The sequence below is a fragment of the Argiope bruennichi genome, chromosome 6, assembly GCF_947563725.1.
Source record: "Argiope bruennichi chromosome 6, qqArgBrue1.1, whole genome shotgun sequence".
NCBI lineage: Eukaryota > Metazoa > Arthropoda > Arachnida > Araneae > Araneidae > Argiope > Argiope bruennichi.
The window spans coordinates 14,834,514-14,857,514 of NC_079156.1; the positions used below are offsets into that span (position 1 = coordinate 14,834,514).

The window sequence follows — 23,001 nt, forward strand, 5'->3', positions numbered from 1 at the left end:
GGGGAAGTATTGTCAAAAAATTCGATTTCTGAAAAGATTGGAAAAATCCTTTCCGAATTAAAAAAAAAAAAGGGCACTTTTATTTGGATAGAAGTAACATTTTTACTCATATATCTTGTCTTCAATTTACTGCATCAGAATAATCATCAATATTTTGGCCACACATGAATTTTACTATCTGCAAAAATATTTGTTTTTATATAAATAATTTCATATCTCAACTACTATTGTTGTCATTTGACAAAAAAAAATCTCTATCGTTTTTTTGTCAGTATTTTTTTTTCTCTATTAAATACTATTATTTAATGAATTATAGAAAAAAAATTAAGATTTTTTTCCTGTAATAAGCAATGATTTATTTTTTAAAGGAAAAAACTCAATAGGAACGGAAAAAGCATGTTTCTTAATTTAGTTTATAACGCAGTTTTTAAAACAGAAAATTGTTAAATCAAGCAGTGGTTCAAAAAAGATTGATCATTACTCAAAATGTTATCTAATGAGGGGAGTTATATTTTTCCTTCAACGGTTATTTATAAATCATCTTGTTTCAAAAATTTTAAATATTTGCTTTCTTTATTCAATGATTATTTATTTTTACTATAATCGTTCCTTTTCTTAAAATATTTTTACCATTCTGAATCATTTTATCGGCGTTTGCGTAATTTATTAAATTATTATAATGCCCAATTTATATGAAAATCTAGTCACTGAGTTAAGAAAGTTTAGAAAATGATAAAGAAATGAACTATTAATACTATTCAGTCTTTAGTATCTTAAGAAATATTATAATACGGTGGCATGTAATATATGCTGCTTTATTTATAATGTAAAAGCATTATTTTATAGCATTTTTATAAACGCAATATAAAATTAATGATAATTTTTTTGGGACAATGGCATTGTGGAAGTTTACTGAGGCTTTATTACCTTTGACAAGAAAACTTACTGTGCATCTAGACTTGCTATAGATAATACAAAGTTGTCGTTCTTTTAATAAATTGAATAATTCCTTTTTTCCAAGTTAAAACTGATAATTATCATTTAAGAATGCCAGAAATGTCTTTGAGATTTTATTTTTTGATCTGGTGCTTGGTGTATATGTTTTCCCCTCTTTTGCTTTGACCTGATTTTAAAAATGAACAATAGGATTGAAATTTTAAAAAGTAGTATTAGTCGCATGCTTCAAAACAACAATAATTATGACAATCAGATTTCCACGGAGGCTTCCTTTCGTTATCAGGGACATAGAGTATCATTCTCACACTGACATCGATTGATTGCCAAATGTCCTACTTTATAAATGCGTCAAATCTTATGCAAAAAAGATGAAATTTATAATTTGGTAACCATTTTAATGCTAGAGCGCATATAGCACTAGTTACTGAGTGAACGCAAATGCGATTGACCGCATCTGACAGGCAACCAAATTTCTTATAATGTGAACTTTATGCTGCTCATTCCAATTAAAATAAAATTGTTACTTCTTATGGATGAAAACTTACATATTCACAGTTTAACAAAACATGAACTATCGGTAAAGATACGAGGATGGGGAATATACGAGAATCTTCGAATCAAAACATGTCCTTAAGCATCTCTCATTAAAAGAAGTCAATGTATAAGGTCATAGCCATTTTCGCTTGTAAATTTCTTTGTATATATTTTTTCGCATTTTACTATGGATGTCTTATAGTTATAGCTTTTATGCCATATCATTATAAATTATTTCTTTGTCAGTAAAGCCGAATGTTCACCAACTTCTCCCCGCCAACTTCCCCTTCGGGAGCTAGAGTGCATTTCAAACACCTACATTGAATAAACGCCCATTTAAAATACCAAGAGTGAGGGAAATTCAAATGGTTTGTAAAGACCTTTAATGGTTGGTCCTACTACTCTACCCCAATCCAATTCTGATGGGTTTTGACATCAATTGCCGAGTTTGGAGTGGCATTGAGAGATTGCGAATATCTGGCTTCAGAGAAGTTCGAATGAAAAGCTGAAGCATGTTGAAAGATTTTTAAGCTTTTATTTTCATACATTTAATGCTCTTGATGATTTACTTGAACAAGCGTTAAAGTAAACTATTTCTAAACCGTGTATTTAATGCTTGCTTAAATGACTCATTGCTGACGTCCTGGCCTAGGGGTAGCGCGTCTTCCCCGTGATCTAGGCGTTCCGGGTTCGAGTCCTGGTTCGGGCATGGTTGTTCTCTTCCTTCTGTTCTCTCTGTGAGGTGCGTGAATGAGCCCCCCTGTAAAAAGGGGTTATGCAAAGCGAGTGTGTGTGTGCTATCTTCATTTGAGCTAGAAGTCAGACTTCTGCCCTAGGGTGCTCGGGGGTCTTTACCCTCAGAAGCTACTGCACAAAATTTGGTTAAATAGTCACACGACAAAAAAAATGATCCATTGATTCTTTACTACTGACTTCTTAATCAGTGCTAATTTATAATGATAAAGGGCTATAAACAGTGAAGGATCTCATCCCTAGAAAAATAAATGCATGTTCTAATACATTCTTTCGCATTCGATTTTGATTGATTTAGTCGGTACTATTCGGTACTACATTATTATTGCCACAGAAGGATCTTTTAGATAAGTTTATATTTACTTAAAAGAATTTTAAAAAATGGTATAAATATTCTTTTTAGTGTGTAATAAACATTGGTATTCTTACAAGGTTTCAAGTCAAATAAACAGTAATTCACAAAAATCAAATCAAACGTACCATTTAATTTTGTTCTTTTCATTCAATTCCAGGCGAATGTTTCCCACTCTGAGGGTGTCCTTCTCAGGTGTCGAAACCATCGACCACCATCAGCAAGGTGGTTGCAAGTATTTTGTGCTTATGGACATTGTCCCCGTGGATCAGAAAAGATACCGGTATGCCTATCACCGGTCGTCTTGGCTGGTGGCTGGAAAAGCTGACCCACCCTCTCCAGCACGTCTGTACACACATCCAGATTCTTCGTTCAGCACTGACCAGCTCAGGAAACAGGTGGTCTCTTTCGAGAAGGTCAAGCTGACCAACAATGAGATGGACAAACAGGGGCATGTAAGTTCATTTTCTGCTTTTGTTTGGTATCACTGGACTCGAAGTAAACTGATTTTAATCAAATACATGATTGGCTAAATAATAAATATTAAAAAAGTAATGATGGAGCAAAAAGGGTTCGACGTATCTGATTAAAACAGTTGTTAATTGCATAAAGAGATCGTGTTTAATCCTTTTTGTAACAAAAATAAATAAATGATGTAAAATCTTTTACAAGAATTGAATACGAAACACCACTTAGAAAGGAAGTTAAATTTCAAAATTAAATAAAAAAACTTCTGCTGAAACAACAACTTTTTTTTGTATCTAGAATTAATTTAAATTTAGAATAGAACAAGAAGTTCTAATAAATATCATGTCACAGTCAGTTCGTTAAAAGTAGATGTCAAAATACAAAAAAATTTAAAAAAAATTTAAAAATTCATACAGCTTTCTTTATTGTGCTCAAAATTTTAAACTATTACAAACGTTAAATTAGCACCGTTTTTGGAAAATATTCCAGATTAAATGTGGGTACAAATAATTTAAAACCATGATCACATTACAAATACATGAAATAAAACTGAAAAATGAAATATATACGTATATATATATATATATATATATATATATATATATATGTACTCACCTTGTTGAAACTTCCTCATCGCAGCCAATTTAAATTGCTCTTGGAACCATATTCAAAGTAGAATCAAACCGACACCAAGATTCAATTACCCATTGATTTCCATCGTTTTACAATTAGCAGAAGAGCGTTGCATTTACATGTAGTTCTCTAGGTATAAGGTATAATATATATATATATATATATATATATATATATATATATATATATATATATATATACTCATTTGTATTATTTGATATTATAAAGGAAACAAAACGTCTTTGGCAACCAGTTTTTTTTTTACCAGCTTATTAATTTTTCCGGCTGTTAAACTATTGATATGAAGCAATTTCTTAAGCTTTTGTTTTACTATTTAATAAGACAGAATATTATAAAGCTTTTTATTACCTTTATTTGGTTTATGATAACTTAACTCTATATTTTAGTAAATATTTTGGCGAGTTTTCTACAATTTGGCATGATTTGTCGGAGACTGGTGAAAATTCTGCACCGTCTCTTTAGTTTTACCTATGATGTATCCTTCTCCGAGCATTTCCAATAAAATTTTGCGGTAAAAGTGAATTTTAGTGTGCACCCAGCTGCGCCAACAATGCCAAGTCGCCAATAAAGATGGCGGACAAAATAAACAAATACTTCCACGGAACAGTTACGGTTACCATTTCCCGCCATCTAATTAGAACTTTTTACTGATAAGTATTTTTTTTTTTTTTTCATACTGCCCGGTGCCTTCTACAGATGCCGAAGTCATCTGTAGAAGGCACCGAGCAGAATTTTTTAACTTAAAAAAAACATCCTATGGCTTCGCTAGCGGCGAAAGCGGGAACCTAGTAGCTTCGCTTGAACATTGAACATAAAAACTGTGTGAATAACAAAAACAGTACATAACCAAAAGAAAAGAAAGAACGGAGAAAGAAGCAATCGGAACATTCTCCATACAATATTTCAAACAAACATCCTTTTCCCAACTTCATTAACTCGTAAAAAAATATATTCCACTCACCCTTCATCCATTCTGCCGGTTCGATATCAAACCATTCTCAATACAAAATTTCAAACAAGCATCCTTTTCTAACTTCATCAACTCGTCAAAAAAGCTGCAACTGCATTAATTAGCTGAATGAAATGTTAAATTAAGTGCATCTATAAAAGCGTCTAAGCAATAATTTGAAATGTTTGTATGATGTCTTGTTTAGATTTGATTGCTGGCATTCGACAACAAGAAATAAGAGCAATTTCTGTGCCTCGTACGTTAGCTTATTATGCATATAAATAATTCGTCTACTGTTTTGATTACTTATACTAATACTATTTGCTCTTCTCGGTTCTTCCCAAGACTGGTTGTTTACATATTCTTTTATCTCTATCGCTATGCAACTTACCTTGCAGTTAAGTTTGTGTTAATCAAAAATTAAAAGCAATAAGAAGGCTTTTTATTCAATGGGAAATTTGCATTTAACAAGGTAATTGTATTAACACAACATTTGCATATTTAACGAATTAATCTGAATTCTAATGAATTCTCATAAAACCATGAAGAATGAAACTAATTTAAACATCGTTAACATATTAAATTTAGGCGTAGATTTTTGAGATTTGTATTACAAAGTAAAACCTGTCTGATTATACTAAGATAAACTTATGATCATTTAGGTTTCAAAATCAAAAGAAATTCACCGCTTCAAGGATTTTGTTGAAACTTTGCATCATTTTCCAAATCTCTTATCGATTATTCTAACGTTTCTGAGGATTCTAATTATTGAGATAACCTTCTGATTATTTAGATTTCAATCAGAAAAGAGCTTTGCCGTCTTTTCAAAGAATTTGGAAAAAACTTCATTGGTCCCCCCCCCCCCGCTTATAATGATGTAAAGGAGTTTCATCTCTTCATATCTTCGGTAGACATAAATAAGCTCTTTTCTTTAACTTCATCACAAATGAGATACACGCATAATAACTTTATTTTTTTTCGGACATAAATTTGAATAAGTGACACGAGATGATGACAGGTGCTCAGTGTTGCGTGGATGTCATGGCGCTGCCTTCAGATCCGTATCTCCAATCGAATACATAAATATCTGATTGTTCGCTGACAAGTTCAAATCTGTCATACTCGGTTGCGGATCAAGGTTTAAATTCTTGTTTGATGACAGAAAATCGACTTTGTCGTCACATGCGAATGAGGAGATTACGACTTGTCTTCCATGTAAATGCACAGATAACGTTACAATTGTCTTTTCTCTGAAGCATCGGCGATTATGCTTGATTGAGGAGGAAGGCGCAGATTAAGTCTTCAAGAGTTGCGCGGCAAGAAAATGGCAGTTGAAAGGACAATTGTTACAAGTGTCATGAATTATGGAACCGTTTACAAAGTAACAGAACGCTTTTAAATGAAAAAGTTTTCATGGAGCCATTTGTAACATTTTCTGCGTAGGCCAATAGTGTGATTTGCAAATCATGTTTCGATTTTAAAACGTTTTTATGCATTTTTAAAATTTAAACCTTTAAATTTTTTGCATTTTAAAAGAAATAACATATTTATATTATTCTTTGAAGAATAAAGCTTCAGAATGAATTGTTTTATTTGTAGTTAAAAATCTGCCTGCCTCTTATTTGTAGCTTAAATTATGATACAATATGCAAGAAAATATCAAATCATCAATTATCAAGAAAGAGAAATATCTGGAACTGTATATAAGCAACTATATTCTCCTATCTCTGCTACATCCTCCTAATGGAGCACCTCAAATATGAGGATGATAAGCTTCCAGCATGATATTTGATTTTCGTCGCCCTGGTGGTTGGTGTGAATCAGATGGTATTGGGTCAGCTACTCGTTGCCGATGACAGGACGTGCCTCCTAAGGAGAGTTTGTACCGTGAACGGTGATGGTCATTAAAACTCATCCATAGTTCTCGCTTATGCTGTAACGGCGCCCCGATCATTCAATATTTCTTTATACCTTCCGGCGGGTCGGAATAGCTGTTTATTGTTACTTCAACTATAGTCTGTTTTAGTCAACTATAGTCTGTTCAACTATAGTCATATTTTCTACCGCGTTACTGGTACCAGACAACCAATAACGAGGAAGAAAAAGTAACATTGAACCGCCTAAAGAAATGACACAGACTATAAATGAAGATGGACTAATAGTTCAGCCGTACGATGCGAATAACAGAAACTTTTTATACTCAGAAATTAATTTGATTTAATATAATTTTATTGAATATTTTACTATGATATGATTATAAATTATATTATTAAAACACTTTCTAACTAAAAAATGCACAAAATGTAAATCGCATTGTCTGAAAAATTGTAAACAAATTTAAAGCTTAATATTGGAATTTCGTTTGCCCTTTCGTGGAAATTTCGAAATTGTATATATTTTTTATTTAAAATTAATTTTGAGTTTATACATTTAGAAACATTTTATATTAGAACTTTCAGAAATTTTAGTTTTTTATATTTTTATTTGATAATTCATAAAATCTTATAATTCGTATCATAGACTTTCCCGAATTATCTAGTTATTTCAAGATTACAGTTGATAATAACCTGGATTTAAAAATGATATTTCATGATACAAATTGTTTTCCACATTCCAGATTGTTTTGAATTCTATGCACAAATACCAACCACGAATTCATCTGGTGCGACGGAGGAATACTCACGGTTCTAACAGTCCCATCACCGATCTAGAAGCCGAAGAGTACCGGACGTTCGTCTTTCCAGAAACTGTTTTCACGGCAGTGACAGCCTATCAAAACCAACTAGTAAGCTTCCTGTCGTTTTATTATTGAAATTATTTTCTGAAAACTCTTCAACACATTGAAGGCAATATCTGTTCCTCAAATATACTTCAAGAAGTTCAGCATTTTTCTTCGCACGGCCGTATATTCAAAAAACATCGCATAAAACGTTGAAATTCTGAAATTCACAGCTTGTCAAATGTTTATTTCTTCTTCAAAGAAAGTGTGTAAAGTCCAAAGTATCTGATTAGAAAATCATACCTCAGAATTTAATTAATAAACATTAAAATAAACGCTTTTTTAATTTTATTTTATAATTCTTTATTTATTTTGGTTTTATTAATAAGTTATATGTTCTTAGTTTATTGCTACCCGACGAGCAATATCTAATCTCGAATGAATTTCTCTATTTTATTTCTTAAAAAAATGTCAGCAAGGTGTAGCCAAACGAAGTGCCATAAACATTAAAAACGAACCAAGATACCTACTTCTCCGTATGAGTCAATATATAACTTGTATCTTTATTCATTTAAAAGCAACAGTGTGATTAAAAGCACAAATCCTTGCATCCAACTGCAGTGATTTAATGCATCGCACTTCAAAATTACTAAGAAATAAAGAAATTGTATCGAAAGTAATAAATTTTATTGACTGTTTGTTTATTTCTGTCCAATCCGTAGAACATTTATGAATTTGTATCAAGATATATTCTTACATATTGTAATGTAGAAAGAAAGTGGTTACAGGAGAATTTTAGATTTCTAATAACCATGTCAAGTCAAATGCAAAGTGAAATACTTTAGGAAAAAAGTATAAGTAGAAGGTAGTTCGCAGTTAAAGTTACAACTGAGTATGAATTTCATTTTAAAATTATAAATAAAATGGCTTTGAAATTTATTTTATAACCATCCGATGAAATCAAAATTTTGTAAGAGAATTCTATTTCAATCAGTTTCAAAAATTAATGTATTAAGGCGTGTAAACCGAGTAAATTAGCCATCGTCCTAATTTGTGCCATGAAAGATTTTGTTTTATGCTGTATAGTTTACAAAGGAATAAAAATGTGGTATTGCAATATCGCGACATTTAGAGCATAAATGAATCAGATATTTAAGTTTCTAACATTTCTCTACATGATAAACAGAACTTAATTAAGGCAATTAAAATGAAACGGCTTTGAAATCAGACAATTTAGCGAAATCATAAACATGAAGCTAAAAACAACAACAACAACATCTATTGGCAATCATTCCAGTGAACCAGCTGTTCGCTTGAAGCGACTATAATAATGAAATATTATGGTTTTCCTCTGCCGAAAATGTCCAGAAGAAATGAATAAATCTCATGAAAATAAATAAATCGCCTTGAAAAAATCATGGTAAAGTTATGTCACAAATGTGCTAAAAAAAGATTTATATTTGCATTAGGTTCCGTGGCTAAAATCTTATTAAATGTAAATTAATTTAATACTATTTCGCATCATTTTAAAATACTTCTTTCGTATTGGTTTTTCTTTTTATTCTTTTGCTGAAATGTTTTGATTATTTTTTGAAATTACCTCTATTTAAATCTTATTTAAAAAATAAAAGGCTCGAAACATTTGTCTGTCTTCTAGAAATATTTCAAATAATTAATTCATTGATTATTTGTGAGTTTAATAGTTCAAATTTAAAATTACGCGCTCCATACTAGACTAATTGGCGAGCATTGAAGCGTCATTTCACTCACAATAGTATTAATTTGATAAACTCATCTTCCTAACAATGGACTGAACCAACCATATTCTATGTACTTTGAATATAAAACTCTAAATGCGAATTTGTTTGTAACACATTGGTGATATTTCATTCTAGATTATGTTCTGAACTATTCTTTCCAATTGATCATAATTCGATTTTTTTTTTTTTTTTTTTTGTATCCGTCACAGATTACCAAACTGAAAATAGACAGCAATCCTTTCGCCAAGGGCTTCAGAGACTCTTCCCGGTTAACAGAGTTTGACAGGTAAGTTCGTGATTTATGATTCACAACTCCTTTTGTCATAACAATAAGTTACTATTAATGGAACCATTGTGTGATCGAGAAAATATCATGCAATAAAAATACTATACTATCTATAAATACTATCTATATAACTACTTAAATACTATCTATATAACTACTTTAAGTATACTACTTAAATACTATCTATAATTCGAATATAGTTAATAAGACGTCAAGAAGTTTTTTTAAAAGTCAATTCCTAATTTATATAACAAACATAATTTAATTAAAAACTAATTAAAAATAATTGATTCGTTTGGACAAGTTGTGTTGAACAACTGATGTATTGATAGTGCTGCATGGTGCTTGTTTATTATAATTCTTGGCTATTGTATTAAATTTTTTAAACGTATGATTGAAATAATTTTATTAATTAAAATCGTTTACTCTTATTATTATTTATTAAATCAAATATTCAAAATAAATCCCTGCTACTAGATTTTATTAAAAATGTGTTGTTTCTCTTTTCCCTTTCTATACTCTTTCTTCTAATCAGTTTTTTCTGAATTCAAATTTTTGGGAAAATCGAATTTGTACCGTAATTATATTAATTTAAATACAGAGAAGTTTTCTGCATTATCGATTAGAAAATAACACAAAATTTCATAGAAATAGATTTTTTCAATTCTTTTTTCCAATTTTCAAGTATTTAAGTAAGTAGTATAGTATAAGAAATATTAAAGAGAATTAATCAATCATATGAAAAAAAAAATCAATATCCAAATATTGCAATCCCTGTATTATAAGGTTTACGGTTACTTCTCAATTAATTCTAAAATTTTATTAAAAACTTCAATCACAAATTTAAAAAAAAAAGGGAACGCACTCAAAGAGAGATGCACAGATTTTATTTTGTAACAAAATAAATGAAAATTATCTATTAGAAAAAAATCTTCAGTTCATTAAGTCATAATTGTATGTGTACATAAAATTATAACTGTAAATAAAAATATACTACAATAAATAAAAAATTGACCAAAACCACTTTCCTGTTGATTTGGGTCTCTTTTTCCGACAATTTTGCACATTATCCATGGTGGCCAATTCGCTCAGTTCCACGGATGATCGGGAGTTAGTTATATTTTAACCCATTAGCTGCCACGATCGAAATGGAATTTTACAAAAATATATTTGGTATTCCTGACAATTTAGTTTCATTCTATATATATATATCAGTCAATATTATATGTAAAAGAAAGTATGCATTTTGTTCGTTTCTTACTCAGATTTGAAATTTGTTCTGTAGCTTGAACAAAATAGAATTGTCGATTTGAAGCAATATATTTTTGGTTTGGCTCTTATATTATGATGAAATACCGTACATACAAATGTAATTTAGAGGTCTGGTATTTACTCGGTCTTTTGTTTTTTATTGAAATGATTTTATTGATCCTTTTATAAGAATGCCCTTTCTCAAAAATATCAAATATTTTCAAAACAAAACGTATCATATAATTTTACTGTCACACAACTTTTTGCGCATATATAACTTATCCAGCCAAAACTTAAAAAAAGGCAATTAATAGGTTAAAGAGGGGTCAATAACTGGTACAATCCATATTTTCTATTCTTTTTCCATATTCTTTTTAGGCGAAGAATGCAATAGTGTCATCAGCAGTCAATACATATTTTCGTATTTTAATTTTAAAAGCAACCTTAATTTCTTAAAAATTTCGCAATTAAAAGATCGTTTAAAAGATCCAATAAGTCAAATTCTTTTTCTTTCCTTTTCTTCTCCCTTTTTTTAGTGCCATTAACTTACTTTCGTTTCACTTAACTTTTATCGAGTGACATGACATCCTTAAGTTCGTTCCATCGTCACTCGGGTTTTAGCAGCTCATAAAGCAAAGAACAGCTTCGCGCAGTTATCTACCGGCGGTTTAAAAAAAATCACCACAAAAAAAAAGTATTATCTACGATCAGATCCCAACCCCTAGACGAGATGCACAGACGTCAACACATAACAAAGAACAACAACAAGAAAGTAAGACAAAAATAAAGAAGAAAAATTTAACAAGACAGCAACAAAAATAAATAAAGAAAGAAAGCAAGCAAGAAAGCCCTCCGCCGTGAAGTAAGGCGATTCTCGAATAACGCGTTACGGGTTATTGGCGTCCGGATCACAGAAGGGCGCATTCATAGGGTGGGAAAACGGCGGAAGGAAATAGTGCTTTTTCCGCTCTCCATAAGATGAATGACATACTTGAAACTGTCTTCTATGTTCTTCGTTTACGGAGTTCTAAAAAAGAAGAGACGAGAGATAAGCAATTTCGAATTCTCCGCTAACTCGTGAATAGACCCTAGTTATCGCAGAAGATCCGTTTTTGTCACCGCAAAAACGACTTACCCGCAAACTTCCTTTAAAAGAATATGACGTCAAGCGATTTTTTTTTCTTTTAGTTCACCTCTGAATAGGATATGACATAAAACATTTATAAAATGCCCAATTAATTTAGAATATTATGCTGATGCAATCCTGACTTTATGGCGCATTAGTACAGGTAATAGGGATAGTCAATAAAAGATAAACCTCAAAACAACAAATCTGACGTACAACTGTTTTCGCAAAATAATGCAGAAAAAAATATTTTCTAGAAAATAATTATTGTATTATTTAACAGACGTTTGCATATTGAATTAAATTAGTTTTAATTTGGACGATAAATCAGAATTTCTCACATACTGTTTCCAAAAAGGAATCCGAAATCCATAAAATGACAGATATTTTTTACGGATATTTTTTTCAAATAAGTTTTCACTCATTTTAATGTCATGAAAATGTATCGCATTTTTAAATTAATTTTATTTTTTAATGTTAATCTTACTTTTTTTTTTCATTTGAAAAAATAAATTTCACAAATATTAATAATTAAAAATAAAAACTAATTGATTAAAATGGCGTTAACGGCGGTCGAAGGCTCGTGACCTCATATTTACCCAAACACTATGTTTTTTTTTAATGTGATGACGAAGTTAAAAGATGCATTTAAAACAATTAAAAACTCGTAATAAGTTATTGCCACTGATGCATAGAAATGATTTTTAATACTCTTTCGCGCATCGTGGGTTTAATTAAAATATTGAATTTATTATTTTAACTGAGAGTAATTGATTTATTTTATAACTATTTAAATAGTTTACGGGGAAAAAAGAAATAATTCAGAATCAAAAGTGAAAAGTGGTTGTTAGCATCGACGAAAAAAACTAATTTTCATTAAAAAAAAATTCATAAATTGAGAATAGCATTCATGGTTTTTTTTTTTTTTTTTTTTTTGCTTTAACATCTTCGTCGTCTATAACACGACTAGCGAGTTCAAGTGAAACTTCTGCTGGGCGGCCGAAAAGCGCTTCAAGCGCCCTTTTACGTTTTAAAACTTTTAAACGTTAAAAACATTTTGCAAATGTCTACTTATTTGAGTTTTAATTTTCGTTTGTTGTAATCTGTACAAAGAAAACTAATTTGAACAGAGATATCTGCACTAATATATTATAGTATACAGAATATCATATACTAATATAATATAGTTAATATACAGAGATATATACTAATCCGTACATAGATATTTGTACAGAAAAATAACACTACATACGGCAAAAAAAAAAAAAAGAGTCCCGTTGGGAAGAAATTTTCGTGGACAGGAGAGGACGGCGAAAGGGTTAAAATGGACCAATGGCCAGGATAAGAGAAATCACTAAAGATTTATTTCCATTTCAATCAAATCCTTTCAAATTTATTTGCGCCGCTATATAATTGCTTCTATGTCACTGTGTATTAAATGTCCCTTTACGTTTATTACTAAACGAATGTAAGAAATCTTGTAACAGATGTAACAAAAAGGAAACTCATTTTAATGCATTTATTATAACAGTGATTCATTTTTTTCTAATAGGGACACGATGGAAGCTCTGATAGGGGACCCTTCCTATCTTCACTCTCCATTTCGAGCCTTGTTGGAACATCCCGAGCGGGAGGACCTCCAAGCGGCTCTAGCAAGAGAAAACCTCCTGGGTCTAAGATCTCCTTTACTGTCTTGGAAACCTGCGGGACCTTTACCTTCTTTCACGGACACCTATGGCATGTTGGCCAATTTACCAGCAATGTACGGAATGAATCCGAACGCTAGGGCCATGTGGGCTCAGTGGGGCCCGGCGGGACTCAGCCATCACTTGGGATTGCTCTGTGCCGCGAATGCGGCAAACACACAGCCATGTGGTGGTGTCTTGAGGCCTACAGCATCCGCGGATGCCTATGGCCTTCACAGATATATGCCGTATTTCTACGGCGCGAAGAAAGACTCTACGGAAACCACCAAAGACAGTTCTAGCAGCCACACCCCTTATAGGTGAGATGACGTGATTGGTTATGAATGGACTTAAAGGTTGCGCTCGCTGGAATTAGTTGACTGCTTCCAGTGGTTTCTTTTCCTGCTATTCCTTTGGAATTAGAACTTTCCCGGTTATGCAATGTTTTGGTGACTGTGTGGTTATACTTCTTTACCGACTCCAGAACCACTTTTCGACTTCGAAGATTATTCGGAGGTTTAGCTCTTTATAAGTATTGGAATTGGCATGTTGTATCAATAAGCAAACAATCAAATGATGGAGAGGCCGTGAGTGAATAAGATTTCTACTTCATAAATCAAAAAACTATTTAAAGTAAATTATTCATTAACTTGCAATTTTTTTTTTTTTAATTTTCAATCTTTCTGAAACTTTTATTCAAAGATTGCATGAGTAACGGCTTTACCTACAATGACAAGTTTAACTCGCGTACGCATTACTGAATTTTCAATTTTAAATCTGCAATTAAGTGAAAGTATTAAGTAATATAAATGAAAAATTACTTTAAAAAATTATAATCTCAAATGTCAATTATTTTGGAAATTAAAGTAATGATAATTGTCCCAAAATAGGATGTGTCAAGTAAATGGATAGTTAAGCGAATTCGCTATGTCAAGGGGTTAAGTAAAAATCTTTTTACTCAAATGCTGATACAATATAACGAAACACGTGCACGAAGAAAAGTATGGAGCAGTATAAGAGTACTGTAACGTATAAACGTTCAAGAGTTACTGCAGAAAGGAATAATGACATTTATATCCAGAGGTCAATATTAACCTTCTCCAAGCCTTATTTATCATTTGATTGTTTGCTTTTTACTCTCTAATATTGTAGTAAAGGTGCTTTCTTGTGCTTCCAGTTGGAAGACGAACTGAACTGAAATAAGATAAATGTACAGTTTTTACTAGAAAGAAAGTGAAATGAATTTAAATATTCCGTTAAAATTTGTTTTGATGCTGGCGTCAGAAATTGCAATTTTTTCGATTTATATTGAATTATATATATTAAAAATAGACTCAAGCACATTTTCGAAAACTTATGCACAATTCATTGAAACTTTCAGCAGAATCAAAATTTAGATTACCTTTTATTACTAATTAAATTTAGTGCGAATGTGAATTTTTTCACCCCTTTTTCCCACGCCTGTTCATTCGCTGAAAATTGGAAAATGACTCGAGATAAATATTTCACTTATCTGTTTAAAAACAAGTAACTTTGGCTTAACGACAAACCAATCTTTTGCTTCCTAAAAACTAAAGAAATAGAGAAGATGCACAAAGAAAAATTCTTTATTAAATTCACAAAAATACAATAACGGCATTTAACCCTTTGCACTCGGATGTCTCTTCTCAAGCACCATTCAAGACGATGCATCATTTTGCGTTTTATTTATTTACTTTTATTTTGATTGTTAAAAGTACCTACAGGGTAATAAGATGGTGTAGAAAATTTCCCTTAAAACAATTATATATATTTAATTTTCGGATCTATAAACAATTCCTTATATTAGGTGAATAATTATGCATCGAATTACTTTTCCCAGTGCAAAGGGTTCATTTTATTAACAATTCACTTTATCAGCATGATTGTTTTCAATTAAAATGTTTTATTTAATTTTTCCTGTGTATTAATCCATCTGTGATTTGTTCCCTTTCCTATACATAATTGTGTACAGTAGACTCATATTGCCACCAAATCTCCATTCTGCTTCTTTGCAGTTTTATGCATCGGCTTATACATTCCATGCCCAAACTTTTTGAAGTATTACTTTTCTTTTTCTTTTTAACTTTTTGGCCTTGATAATTCTTCTACAATCCAATTTGAAAATAGTTTCTTGTAATGTTTCACGCAATAATCCATAGAACATTTGAGATATTTATAGACAACTTGCCATTTTTTTTAAATCGAATGTAGCATCAGACTAAAAGGAATGACCGTTGATTTATAAATATATAAAAAAGAATTTTCTTGGCTATTTACAAAAGTTATTGCCATCGTCAAAAATTTGAAGAATCCACCTTAAAATTGGAAACTTAATATTCACAATATGCACAATTATTTCAATCATTCAAATCATACACACTGTTTGAGCTCCGAAAAACAAAAGCTTTAAAAATAAAGGAAAAACCCAGTATTGAAGACTAAATACAGAAAACAATATCATTACAAAGCATAATTTTGAAGACTTGATAAAGCCGTAATAGTTATGCGCTCAGACAGTTAATTCATAAACAAATGTTAGCGTCTACAAAAGATTTAATTTTAAATTTACTGTAATACGACACGCGAATCATATTTAGGCACCAAAGTTAAAGGAACTGAGACGTTTTCGACATTTCGAATTGCCGAAATTTCGGTTGTAAATAAAGGGGATATTTTCGCCAGTGAAATTCTGATAAAAAAAATTCGGATGTATAAAATGAATAATTTGTATTAATTATTAAAAAGCAGAATAATATTTATTTCTTAAATTTGGCTAATCGAATATGTTCTGTGATGCAATAGTTTTCAAATTTATAACAACAAATCGGTAGCCCCCTCCCCCCCTCAAAAAAAATTCTGTATATAATCACTCCAAAATGACCATAACATATAAACATATTTTTAATAATCGCAATGAACTTATTTTCATTTAAATATGCTAATAATAAACATTTAAAAAAAAATGAATGTTGTATAACTTGAAAGTCTAAGAAACATGTGACATTTTGTGTGATAAATAGCCTCTACAGTTTAAAAATATTACGCAGAAATATATATAAATATTCAACAGATTCATAATGTTTTTAAATGTTGTTTCGTATGATTTTCAAGAGTAGAATGATTTAATGGTTTTTATACGTATCGGAATTTGAAAGAAAAAAAAAAACGTGTTAACGTGTTTCGAGAAAAAAATTAAAATGCTCTAAATTTTCTATCACAGGAGCTCTTGTTAGATTCATTGTTAAAGAATACGTTATAAACTTCCGCGTTTTCAAACCTATACATTTCAGTGAAATACCCCTAAAATTGAAAAATCAATTCTTTGAAGGTACAAATGTTCCCAGTTCCCTTAAAGGGTTCATAACATAATTAGAATCTACTAAATGGAACAAAGAACAAAATTAGCGCCTAAATTATCGCAATAAAAAAAACAATATACAAATGACTCTTTTCAAAACAATTTTTTACGAGCTGTTCTTTTCCAGTTAGAGAGCGAATGTTTTATTAACTATCTACAGCAGGCCTTATAATAATAACATTCAAATGATATATCGTCAATGCAGAAACACCGAGCAGTTTTGAATGGACTGGAAGGTGACTATTCAAACCGTGCTAATTAATATATTATTCCAATCTTTATTGCACCGCTTAGCACACCCAGTTAGAATACAAAGCTTGGGACATGTGGAACTGGAACTAACCTATGGTGAATAGTCATTAAAACGGCTTAAATGGATGGATGGGGAAAAAATGTAATGGCGTAGAGACCATCACCCCATTGGCATAGTGGGAAATCACGGCGAATAAATATCATAACGAGTAATGTTTTCCCACCAAGTCGGCTTTTCATTTCTTCCCATTCTCAGCTATTTCAACAGAATATACTTTTTTTTTTTTTTTTTGGTATGATCTGCATCATTTACAGCTTGGGTCTACTGTGCACAATTGGGGAGTTAATTATTGGAATTACTATGTAATCTCGATTATCTGAGCTAATCTTACTGATAATATAGATAATATCTATGATTCGATTATATGAAAATGAAGGAAGACATTTTCTAGAGCGAATAAGGAATTCTTGGAATTTGTTCTAAAATTACTTTTTTTTCTTCAATGGTTTCATGTTCATTACGATGAACCGTATGTTCTTGATTCATTTAAAGTTTATTTGGCCAAAATATTATTTTAAAGAAACGTCATCTTGGATTTCTTAAAAATCTTGTTTTTACTCTTTGCACTCGAATGGTGCCTGTTAGGCTCCATTCAAGACGGTGCATCATTTTGACGCTTTGTTCATTTTTCAATTTTGATTGTTAAAAATATCTACAGAAAGGTAAAAAAACGTAGATCAATTTTTCAAGGAAATTCAACTTAAAACAATTTATATATATATATATATATATATATATATATATATATATATATATATATATTGGAGTAATAAACAAGCTCTTGTATTAAATGAATAATTGTATTCACTTAATATTCGGATATTCTCCAGTGAAATTCAAAGAAGAATCTTCGAATTATTTCTCTCAGTGCAAAGAATTAAAAATGGAATAAAAGAGAAAATATACAGGAAAAATTGAATTGTTCGAACCTTGAAAAATATGCGCTCGGATTTTCGAGATTTCACGGTATTTCAATCTCTGTTTTGCCCAAAGGTGCGATTTCTTTTCATTCTAGTTTTCTCGTCAACGCCACGTGCATTCCGTTCTTTAGCAACCCGTCAATTTTTGCTCCATCTAGAAATCTACTTGTTCCTATACTTGTGTGTTAAGGGATAGATAAAGCGTGATGCGAAGATGCTCAAGCAACTAACCTTCAATACTACCGCACTGAAAACTGGTTTGAAGTGTGTAGTGATTAAATCCTGTACATTATGGAAAAATAAAATTCTTTAAAGTAACATATGTTGTATTGATTTCTTTTATCATCTAAAAGTACGATTTTGGTTTTAAAATCTTTTGGCACTTGCTTGATTCGTCGTCATTTAAATTTGAATAATATGAAAGCAGAAAAAAAAAATCAACTGAGTGACTAATATATTTATGTATATCAATAATTTTTTTCATGGTATTTAAAAAAAGGCTTTAATCAAATATATAGATTAGTTTGAATGCCAAATATTAGGTATTTTTATCTCAAAAACAGAATTGATCATTTTACTTTTATTGATTACTAGCCGCCTTTGGCAACTAGCCGGTTCGCCAGTTTAATGCTCACTAAAATTTTCAGTCAAAAATTTTATGCCGATTTTTTTAATTAAATTTTTATATGTTTTATTTGCAATAATAGTTGATTTATTTTTTAGTTTTAACTTTTATGAATATGATGGCAACGTGCTGATAAAAGCTAATTTTTTCCTATTGATGGGTAACGTGATCGTGCAGGTTAAATTTTATTTTGTGCGAAATAAATCGGGGGAAAATATAATTAAATCGTTTTTTTAAAAATTCATTAAAAATAGAAATTTAATTTATAGTATCAAACATTAGTATCAGTGAAAAGATTATTTTTTGAACTTCAATATGATGTAAAAGTCAATTTTGTGCTATAATATTTTCGGAAATTATAGCGAAAAATCGCCAATATTTCGCTTAATTTTAATTAATTAAAATTTCAAAAAAATCACTCCAAGGTATACAGGTGCCAAATTTGGTAGCTGTAGGTCAAATGGTCTGGCCGATAGAGCGCAAACACACACACACACACACACACACACACACACACACACACACACACACACACACACATTGAGCTTTATTATATTTATTATAAATATAGACTTGAAAATAAATTATCTGTTGCTTTTTTATGTTCCTAGGATATTAGAAAAAATACTTTCAAAAATTTCATCAGTTAATACTAGAATTTTAAATACTTTCAAGTCATCATCATTTTCGAAATATATATATATATATATATATATATATATATATATATATATATATATAATGTAATGATTTTATATATAAGAAAAGAAAAAGGAAAGAAAATATATTTCGTATGCTTATAAAAAAACATGTGTTTTATAATTAAGAAATCATGAAATGTCAGTCTTGTTCTAAATAGTAAAATCTATTCAGAGGAAATTTGTCTGTCCGGCTGTTCGATTATATAACTAGATGGATTAAATTCGGTATAGGTAGCAAGTACATTAATAATATCTATATTCATCCATTTAATATGTATATTGTAGACACCTATCATATTTTGTGTCGATTCCAACATCTTCCTGTCTGTACTTTCAGAAACGTGTCAACGCGATAAATCAAAAATATTAAATATATCGAATTAGATTGAATATATATTATATTACAATAAATATATCAAAATTGATTTAATAAATGTATCAAATATATCATTTTATAATAAATATATCAAATTTTATTTAAATATATCAAAATTAAATGCATTTAAATATATCAAATTTGTAAGTAATTTTGAATCAAATTTGTTATGTCATTTTGTGACAACAATTGTAGCTTTGTGTCAAATTTTGGTTTCATTCGGATTGAGGGGGGAAAAATGCGTCTGAAATACAGTTTCAATATCCCAGTACTGTTTACCGTGCACAAGAAATTAATTGACAAAAAACTTGCCGAAGATCACTGGATAGAATCACTAAAAATGCTAAATTCACGCCAAAAATTCCTAATTATTATACAACAATGCCATGCAAGGCATTCTTTGCCTTACCCAAGGTCCATAATTTTTTGCGAGAGGTGGGGTATAATACTTTTATTAGAGAGTATGCGAGAAAGTTTGGAGGGGGGGTGCCACTTCCCCTGGTTATGTTTCGATTTCAATATTTCTTGCAAACCCGGAGGAAAAACTGCGACCTCTCTTCGAATTAAAGCTTAAAATCGGAACGGAAACGGATAATTTCGCAAGCGAAAAATTCCCAGCCTTTGGATGATGGGGATCTGGAGAAGACCCTGTGTTTGGGGAACGCAGACCTCACAGGTCGCGGGTCCCTCATCCAGCGTAAGCTGACACTCTCAAGCGAAGTTGGAGCGTAAAAATACGCGCAGAATGCCATTGCCGTGAAACCACCAACACGGGGGGGGAGCAAAAACAAGGCAGCTAATTAACGTCTCATGTTAGCCCGAATGCATTTCGTTGGCTAAGAAGGGGGGGGGGCAGTTAAAGACGCACTGAAAATAGCTTCCGACTCTCTGTTTTCATCCTTGGATTTCCAGAGATAACAAGCAAACGGGGGGGGGGGGGTTGATGATGAGATTAAAGGATAATATCATTGATAATGAGACTTTTTTTAAACAGTAATAAAATTATTTTTGTTTTGAAGATCAAGGAATTTTTTTCTTAAGATCTAAAATTCAGATTTTGAACTTTCAAATCTTAATATCAAGACTCATCATGAGATTTGATGTTCTTTTTTTGTTATTATTATCAATTTTATCATCGGATTTTGCGTAAAAGTGGAATTATTTGTAGCAGATTTTCCAAAGTTATAATTTTAAGAACTGGTTTTTATTTTTTCAATATTTCCTATACGCTCAACTATGGATTTTAAGAATCTTAAAGGTTTTCTAGAAATTTTCATTCCGGAATTTTTTTATTTAATTTTTAACTAATTTAATCATGTTTAAGCAGAGCTTTCTTTTTCATTTTCAAGCTTTCCTTCTTTCAGTTAGAATTTTCAAATATTATCAAAAATATCTTCAAAAAGGAGTGCATGTTCGTGTGCAAAGAGTTTACAAAAGAGTGCATGTGAAAAAAAGAATTCAGCAAAAAGTTAGAATTAAGATAAATTTCTTTTTTCCCCTAAACTCTTTAATCCCCATATTGTTTTCTTATTGTCAGGAAATGAATAACGGTACTTTACTAGAAAAACAGCATTCTAGATTCTCTAATTTTAGGAATTAAAACATGAGAAAAAAAGTGAAATATTGTTAAAATTTTAAAGCTGTTTAATTTTTCTTTCTATTTTCATGACCCGGATTTATGTCTAAAAAATAATTCACAAGCTTTAAGTTGATAAATAAAACTTTCAAAGGACGATTTTCTCATCATATTCATGAATTTGAGCTTTATAAAATTGACTTTCTGCTAAAGTTAAGATTAATATTGAAATTTCAATATTCAATTTACAGCTATAGAAACATATATTAATTAGTAGAAGATTGAGCTATATTTTACGAAACAACTCATTTAAAAGATAGTGTTAGACAGCTACTCCTGTCCGTACTGCTTCGTTCAGTGGTGGTGAGGTGTTCGGCTTTTCACAAGAAGACGTGTTAGAGAGCATCAAAAATAAATCAAAACATCCAGAATAATTTTTCAAATATAAATGCACTTTCAGGAAAAAAGAGGGCATTTATATATAATAAATGATTTTGGCTCAATCTGATCTGCATCATATTCTTCTGTTTTAATTTTACTTTCAACATAACGTTTATAAAATGGAAACGGATAGCTGAAATAAATTTGCTTTAATTTAATAAATAAACAAACAAGCAGGATAATTTTAATAATAATACATTTAGAACTGGCGATTAGTAAGGTCAATTTGGTGATGCATACAAGCCACTAGAATCAAATTAAATTACCTGCCTTTTCTGTTTTGCTAAATAATAGACATTGAATTACATACATCATTTCACCTTTGTTCTGGAAAACTGAATTTTAAATGACTTAGATACGCAATTTAATTTTCTATAAAGAATGCTCGCTTAATGCCTTTTTAAACTGCTACGTTAATAACAATTACAGTAAAAATTCTTTTGGATAATTAAATGAAAGTAGGATAATGCAAAGCATTAGGAAAAAGAACGAATGGATTGCTCTTTTATTTATATTCGTGTGTGTTTTGACTATAGCAAAACCATTCTGAATCCCACTTCGTTTTGTTTGCCGGAATGAAATCATTTTTGAGAGGTTCTTTCATATGTAAATCTATTAAAAAATGTATAAATAACTTTCTCCTCTTTTTTTTTTTTATTTTCGGTGGTTTTATTAAAATATTTCGTTGATGCGTTTTTCTTCAGAAGCGCAAAATTGAAAACAAGGTCATTAAAATCGTTGAAAATAAAATTAAAAATATGATTTTGAAATTAAAAATTAAGTATCAAAAATGCGGTCATGTAATTTTGAAAAAAAAAGTGTTTTTTAGCTTTATTTTTTTAATGTAACATGGAGAAAAATAAAATTCCAATATACGTACATTTCTAATTTTGTTAATTTGACCTCAAATTACTTTCAAATAATAGACAACGGTATTCTGATGGCGGTTAACACGCCACATCGGTCACCAGTAACTGGCTTTCGGACTATGCCAGTCACTAGTGATTGATGTTAACTTTTTCGTACATACCGCGTCTGTCGCCAGTGATTGACAGTATAAAATTTGATATATAATTAAAAAAATTACAATCTATTAATAAATAAATGCATCAAAATTTTCCTTATCAAATTTTTTTAATATGGTAAAGAGTTATAGCACGGTAAACATTTAGTGTA

The 23,001-nt window shown here is 30.5% G+C and overlaps 1 protein-coding gene across 1 annotated transcript in view; it reads left to right on the forward strand.

The window, feature by feature from the left end:
- LOC129972850 (T-box transcription factor TBX20-like) overlaps positions 1–17,863 on the forward strand; it is a 77,997-nt gene extending 60,134 nt beyond the window's left edge. The window contains exons 4-7 of the mRNA XM_056087148.1: positions 2,757–3,051; positions 7,285–7,452; positions 9,356–9,432; positions 13,362–17,863. Coding sequence (XP_055943123.1) covers positions 2,757–3,051; positions 7,285–7,452; positions 9,356–9,432; positions 13,362–13,818 — 997 coding nt within the window. The 3' untranslated portion in view covers positions 13,819–17,863. The remainder of the gene's footprint in view (positions 1–2,756; positions 3,052–7,284; positions 7,453–9,355; positions 9,433–13,361) is intronic.
- Positions 17,864–23,001: the final 5,138 nt, after the last annotated feature.